This window comes from Sinocyclocheilus rhinocerous, unplaced genomic scaffold (assembly GCF_001515625.1).
Source record: "Sinocyclocheilus rhinocerous isolate Xijiao unplaced genomic scaffold, SAMN03320098_v1.1 scaffold872, whole genome shotgun sequence".
Classification (NCBI taxonomy): domain Eukaryota; kingdom Metazoa; phylum Chordata; class Actinopteri; order Cypriniformes; family Cyprinidae; genus Sinocyclocheilus; species Sinocyclocheilus rhinocerous.
The window spans coordinates 445613-453355 of record NW_015639510.1 but is presented as its reverse complement, the minus strand read 5'-3'; the positions used below and the strand labels follow the sequence as shown (position 1 = coordinate 453355).

The 7743-nt window shown below is 35.0% G+C and overlaps 1 protein-coding gene across 1 annotated transcript in view; it reads right to left on the bottom strand.

Moving 5' to 3' along the window:
• Positions 1–4394: 4394 nt before the first annotated feature.
• Positions 4395–7743, bottom strand: part of LOC107751277 (protein BANP-like) — a 46272-nt gene continuing 42923 nt past the window's right edge. Inside the window, exon 12 of the mRNA XM_016566954.1 lies at positions 4395–5320. Coding sequence (XP_016422440.1) covers positions 5210–5320 — 111 coding nt within the window. The 3' untranslated portion in view covers positions 4395–5209. The remainder of the gene's footprint in view (positions 5321–7743) is intronic.

The window sequence follows — 7743 nt, the reverse complement described above, 5'->3', positions numbered from 1 at the left end:
TTCGCTTTCACAACGAAACACAGCGCCTTCACGACATGGCGGCGGCGGCAACAACAATTCTACAGCGAGAATAAAAGTTACGCCTTCTTTCTTTGCGTGAACATTTGGGCGGTGTTATGCAAATCTTCCCACACAGTGACATAGACATGTGGGGGCGTGCTTAAACGAGGCGTTTTAGGAGGGCGTGGACGAGTCTTTGAGACTTTTGTTTGAGACTTTAGTCTTTGCAACTTTAGGGATCTTATCTATTCACAATCAGCTTGTAACACTCCAAAGAGAAAGGAAAACTTGAAATCGCATCATATGACCCCTTTAAAGCTACTTTGACACAATCTGTATGTTATGAATAAAGGTGACTTGACTTGACAGATTACTGCAATTTTATCAAACAGTGTGTAAGGTTTAGGAGTGAGACAAAGAGTAATTTCATAATACTATATAGCATAAATCAAATAGTAATACTCCCTAAAGTTAGTGCTGTTGTTTTCCCATTAACAATGATGTCACATCCTGGTCTGGAGGATGATGTCACTAAGGACCTGGCTTTTGTTAGAAAGAATAATTGGAATAACAGGGTGGAAAGTGATATTGAGGACACTGGGGGCAAAAACCTATGAAATGATTACCAATTAAAATAGTATTCCAAGAATTTTGATTAGAGACAAGAGGATTTTTTTTGTCAAAAGATGTGGTAAAAATGGCAACATCGACTGAAATTAAAAATATATATTTTTTTTTAATTCACCCCCACAGCCCATATCCTCCACTGATCATTGTCCTGAATTATAAAAGAAAACAAACTGATATGATTTCATTAAAAACCGCAAGTAACTGTAACCTTAAAACTGTAAGACATTTTCTTGAATACATAAAGACATGTTATCTAATACATAAAGATATGATGGTTACATGAAAACAAAGTGACAACCAAATCAGTCCCAGTGGCCCTCAGTTTGGGTTTTAAAATCTAAAGCCCCCAGAACGTTATATTCTAGGCCATTTCATCTATCTTCTGAAATGGGTGAGAGGCCAAGAACGTTGTATTCTAGGCCATTTCATCTATCTTCTGAAACAGGGGAGAGGCCAACTAAGTTCTATTAGAGAAAAGGGAGTCAGAGTTGGATTTTAGACAGGGACACCGCAGCCCAAATTCTGACAAAACCAATACAGACTAGTGGCAAAGGAGGAGGAAAGCCAAAAAAAAAAAAAACACACACACACACACACCAGAAACCACCCGAGAAAAGAGTGGGAGGATGAGAACAAGTGAGAGAACCAGAAATCAGAGGAAAAAGATGAAGCGATAGATTCCTTAAGAGAGACGGATGGATGGCGTACAGAAGACGGGTAATAGGAGACTTTGAGACTAAAAGAAAACAAAAGGAAATAGAGAGATGTTTTTATCAGCGATTATACGGGACGCTTTCTGCACGCGATCCAAAATATACCATTATGTTACAGCATGCGTGGGAAAACTTAATAAAACACTTTTTTTTTTTATTACTGTCCTCGCCCCTGCCCTAAAGATACGAATAATCTGACGAAAACCCACAGCAGCGGGAGAGGATGAGTTAGCAACTCATACCATTGCCATAACAAAAGTCCAGACTGTTAGAATCTGGGATATTCCATCCGTGTTTGTTCGGAACGGGGGAGAGGTTGACTCGATCCCATTAGAGACGAGGGAGTCAGAGTAGGAGTTTTGGGGGGGCTCTAGAGAGAATATGTGGTGATCTAACAAACCAAAACATGAGTCTCATGACTCTCACTATGGTGTTCTGGTCAACTGAAGCAAATCACATAAATATAAAACAAACATAGCAACCGAATGCATTGCCGCTTGCTTCTAATCACTCCCACTCATTAGCTTGCAATCATTAAACTACAATGCATGTGATGACTGTTCAGTGGCTGAACACTAAATCAACACTGACACTTAATTTGCAATAATGCGTGTGCATAATGGCTTTGTTTGGAACAGATCTGCTTTGAATACTGTGCAGTATATGGGCCATTGTCAGGAAACTAAAACTTGAGAGCCAAGTATCTCCATAACTTACTAGGATAGAGAATGTAATCATTTTTGTTTTGACTGTAGAGCAAAATAAGTGTTAAGATAAAAGTTTTTTATTTTATTTAAAATGTTATTTTTCCTTAAATATCAACTAATTTGAACAATAACATTAATCACTGTTACATTAAAAAACCCTTCAAATTCAACAGAATTTTTTTCATTAATTTATTCTAAAAAAAACAAAACAAAAAACATGTTCAACCCTGTTACGTTGTGACAGTTTAAAAATGTTCTTGGCTTTTGCTTTGCAAAGCAATCACATTTTTTATGTGGGGTAATAATTTAAGAATCAGCTAATAAACTCATTTTTGTTGACCACTAATCTGCATTTTTAAAAGTATTTTTCAACATTTAAAAAAAAAAACTGTTCAACCTTGTTATGTTGTGATATTTTAGTTTAAATATGTTCTTGACACTGTATTTGAGAGTTTGGCATCATTTTTGACCTCATGGTTTAAACTGAGGTAGGTTTCTTTTACATCTGTATTCTTGTACATCTGTGGTTCATTTTGGTTAGGCTTATATTGGACCTGTCGAGCTCAAACATTCAACTCTGTTGTGGGAAAAAATTCATAGTGATTAACTTTTTGCTGGAAAAATATTGTTCTTATTGCACAAAGCACAAGAATAATGACTTCAATGAACATTTTGCACATCAAAATCAACTCTGCAATATTTTGAATGTAACAGGGTTGATGCAAACCATGTTTAAAAAAAAAAAAAAAAAGAATTTCAATTTTATTTCATTATAATTACAAGGAACACTGACACTGAAGCAGAGTTTACTCTATTCTGATTATCTGTTCAAATTATAGTTCCTGTGAAAGGGTTGAAAAAAAATGAGAGCTTTAATGTTAAATTTAACAACAATTACTGATAATACTGTAACTACTGGTATTTTGTAAAGCTATTTTCACATTTTTTATTTGGGGTAATAATTTAAGAATCGGCTATTTAAAGCCACTTATTTGTTGACCACTAATCTGAATTTTTTAAATTATTTTTCTTTTTTTATAATTTTATTCTAAAAACCCTGTTATGTTGTGATATTTTATTTTAGAAATGTTCTTGACACTATATTTGAGAGATTGGTATAATTTTTTGACCTCATGGTTTAAACAGAGATAAGTCTCTTTTACATCTTTATTCTCATACATCTGTGTTTCATTTTGGTTAGGCTTATATTGGACCTGTCGAGCTAAAAAAAATATGTAGTGATCAACCCTGCAATATTTTGAATATAACAAAGTTGATAAAGCATGTTTTGAAAGAAAAATAGCGTTTTGTTTCAAATCATAATTACAAGGAACACTGAAACTGAATCAGAATTTACTCTATTCTTATTATCTATTCAAATTATATTTATTAATTCTTTTTTTCATTTAATTTGATCATTTTATTCTAAAAAAAACTGTTCAACCCTGTTATCTTGTGTTAAGTTCAGAAATGTTCTTCAAATTATATTCAAGAGATTGGCATCATTTTTTGACTGCATGGTTCTTTTTTTAAACTCTGTATTCTCATACATCTGTGTTTCATTTTAGTTAGGCTTATATTGGACCTGTCAAGCTCAAAAGTTCAACTCTGTTGTGGACAAAAAAAATCAGTGATCAACTTCTTGCTGGAAAAATATTGTTCTTGCACAAAGCACAAAAATAATGACTTTATTCAATATTTTGCACAAATCTTCAACCCCACAATATTTTTAATGTAACAGGGTTGACACAAAACATGTTTTGAAAGAGAACTAGCATTTTGTTTTAAATAAAAATTTCACGGAACCCTGAAACGGAGTCAGAATTAACTCATTTATCTATTTAAGTTATAGGCCCATGTCTATCAATTTCAAAGTTCCTGTGACAGGGTTGAAAAATTGACAGCTTTAAGGTTAGAGTACGAAAAAATCGCAATTTGATATTTTCCCCCAAATTGCACAGCCCTAGTAACAATAAACAACTATGTGTCATTTGTAAAGTTATCATCACATATTTGAGAATCAGCTACTGAAAACACTTTATTTGTTGACTACTAATCTGAATTTTTTTTTTTTATTAAAAATGTCAAAGAAATTTTAAAATCTAATTTGACATTTTGAAATCAAATGAATCAAGATGATGTTAAAAACTGTGATTGCTTCCAGTTTAATTTCAGTTTGATGTCTATGTGAGCTGTGCTTCAATACATTATTGACAATTACTTTTTGCAGAAATTTTGCTAATGTTGTCTGGCAGATTGTCATTTGTTACTCGAGACACTATTTCAAAACAAAGGCAATTTATTCAGTTTTAACAAATACTTCATACACAAATATATGTATATATATATATATATATATGAAAAAGTACATATTTCATATACTACATTAACACAGTTCACTGTCGTCATTTTCCTGTGTATTCGTAAACTGCCCTACAAAAGCGCCACAAAACTTTCAGTAGTTTATTTTTTTCTGTACAATAAACAAAAAATATTTAGACTAACCATTATGAAAACAAATTGATAATTGATGAATGAAGACAGGCGGCCCCCAAATAAACCCCCAGATCTTCACCAATACAAACACACACACGCACACAAAATTCACAAAAGGATTGCAAAACGGAAAAATCTCGGATTATGGTTTATAGCATATTTTAAACTGCTGCTTTTTTGAAATATCATATAAGCAAAAGTCTACAAAGTGTGATGCTCATGTACTAAAAATGACACTTGTGACCGGTTTAAACCCAGTAACTCGACCGTCTGCTCGAATCTTCAGTTAAACATGCTTGTTCCTTGCGTATGAGGTACTTCAGATAGACCGGAGAGGAAAAAGCCTTCTGTTCTTTTCTGTTTTGTTCAGTGTCGGAGAGATTGGATGAGCCAGCGATGAAACCAGCATTGCTTATACATTACCAAGCAGACTGGACGCCGTGACTGTTTTTGGTGGGACGGCTAGTAGTTTCCATACGAGCTGACATGTTACAACAAATTGCATTTGTTTTACTTGGAATTAGTTGAAAATTGTTGACTGAAGGCTGTGGTTTTGGTAGATAATTTGAGTTTGAGTGGCCACGCTCCTCGGGTTCACCCTCTCCTTGATGCTTTAGCCGAATATCTTTGTATACGCACACGTGAGAAGTTTGCACGAGCGACTCAAGTGCCTGGCATCTGAATCTGAACCACCTCTCCGTTCTCGGCTTGCTGGAGCTGAATGGCCTCCTTCACGTCCATCTCCGCCTGCAGCGCTGGAGTAAGAGCTTCAGCCTGAGAACCAAAAACAGTGAATGTGTCATTTTTGTGTCATTAGAAAACCAAATGCAACTGCAAAAATGATTGCTTCAAACAGGTTTTCTGAACATTTCCTCCATCTGCCATCTCCATCTGTGGCTAATTTTACCATGTCGACCTGATCCTTGAAAACCATAAACAAACTATGCAAGGACAAAAGTTCACATGCAGGATAAACATGGTCTGTGCTAACTGCAATGTATTTCGTGCAGTGAATTATGAATTTTATTCATTGTAAAAAAAAAAAAAAAATCACATGAAATAAAGTTGCCTAACCCTAACTGGGAAAAAAATATTAATTTAATTTATAAAAACGTATATATATATATATATATATATATATGTTTGTTTGTTTTTTGCTGAGACGATTCTACCACAATATGTTTTAGAATTTTTTTCAATTTTATTCTTGAGCAAAAAATCGGACTGGAATAATGACTACTGGAAATTCAGCTTTGCATCACAGAAATAAATTACATTTTGAAATATATTACAATAGAAAAGAGTTATTTTACATTGTATTGTTTTTGACTGTATTATTTAATCAAATAAATGCAGCCTTGTTAAACAAAACAATCTTGTTTCAAAAACATTAATAAATGTGATAATAAATGTGTTTTCTTATCAATTGGTCCATATGGGAAAAATACAAAATAAATAAATAAGAATTACAAAATTAAAAAGTAAATTAAAAAACTAAAACATTATTTTTTACTTTTAATTCATTTGAATTTTCTGCAATTTTATTGTGTGTGTGTGTATATATATATATATATATACACATACATACATACATACATACATATGTTATAACATCCACGTAAATTTATTTAAATACATTTTAATTTAAATAAATTTATTGAATTTTTCCCTGATGTCCAGTAATGTTCTCAAGTTTTATTTATTTAGATTTTGTTTTATTTTACTTTTTGTTTTATTTTTTTATCATAACCCCCCAGTATAGAGTTATGATATTTGCAGCCAGTGTAAAATACCTGATATATAGGACGTTGACCAAACAGCTGAATACTACATTAACTCATGAAGTTCATAGTGACAGTGTATCTTGGATGGAAACACCCAAATGGATTCTTGGCATTAAAGAAACAACACTGAATGGAAATGTCTGTCTGCAACACGTTCTGAAATGTCTGTTTGATTAAGATACCATACATAATCGAATCACTGTCAGTCAGCTGATACACATCTATCGCCGCACGGTATATCCCGTCATTCGCCCAGGCTTAATACGTCGCGCTTTACCATATTGATGGAGGCAGTGAAAGCAGACAAATACAACGCTGACAGGTGTACAGATTGATACAACGAAAACAAAGACCAAGACAACAACAAGAGATGGAAAACCAGGAGGAAAGTAAAGGGTCAGATGAAGGCTACACTTTATCTCAGTCGTCGAAATGAAAACACTCCCTCAAAAAAAAAAAAAAGAAGGGCAGAGGGAGTGATGCAGGGGGAGACAAGGCAGGATGAGTCACTTCAGAGTATGAGCAGTGAGTCATTTCTTCCTCAACACACGCCAGAGGAACAGACCGCACACCTGCACGGTGCAAAGCTCAGACTGTACTCAAGGGCCCGGCCCCCAAGTGCCAAGACTCTTAAAACACAGCCCGCCTGATGCGAGACACTCGCGGCCTGTGCTTTTCATCTGAGGTGTTAAGTGTAAACTCCTCAGGGGCCGATTTCCTGCGGCTCCACAAGAGGGCACTCATTAGAGCCAATGATTGAATCGCTCAAAAGCATCAGTTTCAAACAGCCCTGAGTAAGTGAGCTGACACTTCTGTCGGACTGCACAGAGAACAGAGCTTCCTGGCTGGAAACATCTCTTTATTTTCGACCATTTTTTTTATCTGTGGCGATCCAATGTGCGATATGGAAGCTATTAAATGAAAAAACTGAAGGGGTGTGTTCATGAAAAATGGCTGTAAACACTACCACATGTTTTGTGCAGCAGATGAGAGCGATTGAAATAATCCTGAAACTCACATAGGAAGAAGCGCCGTGACCACAGGATGGAGGCTGATGCCAACGGGGGATCTGAGCATCATATGTGAGACGCAAGAAGACGGCTGTCTGAAATCATTCAGCTTGAAATTAAATGATTCAAGTGAATAAGTTGACCAATTATTAAGCTTTACTATAGTTTAAAGCAGTGGTCGCCAACCCGTCGTAGATCTTTATCACTGTCCCAGTAGATCCCGAAAATAACAGTAAAATAAGTACAAAAATGCATTACATTTCTGGGGTTATATTAATGTATCACTGAAGGGAACTGTCTCGAGAAAACTTTCGATGGCAATGGCATTTTCTCCTCCGTATAAAGCGCAGCTCTGCTTTGTTTACAGCGGTAACCAAGGAAACGCGGTCGGTTCATAAGCAGT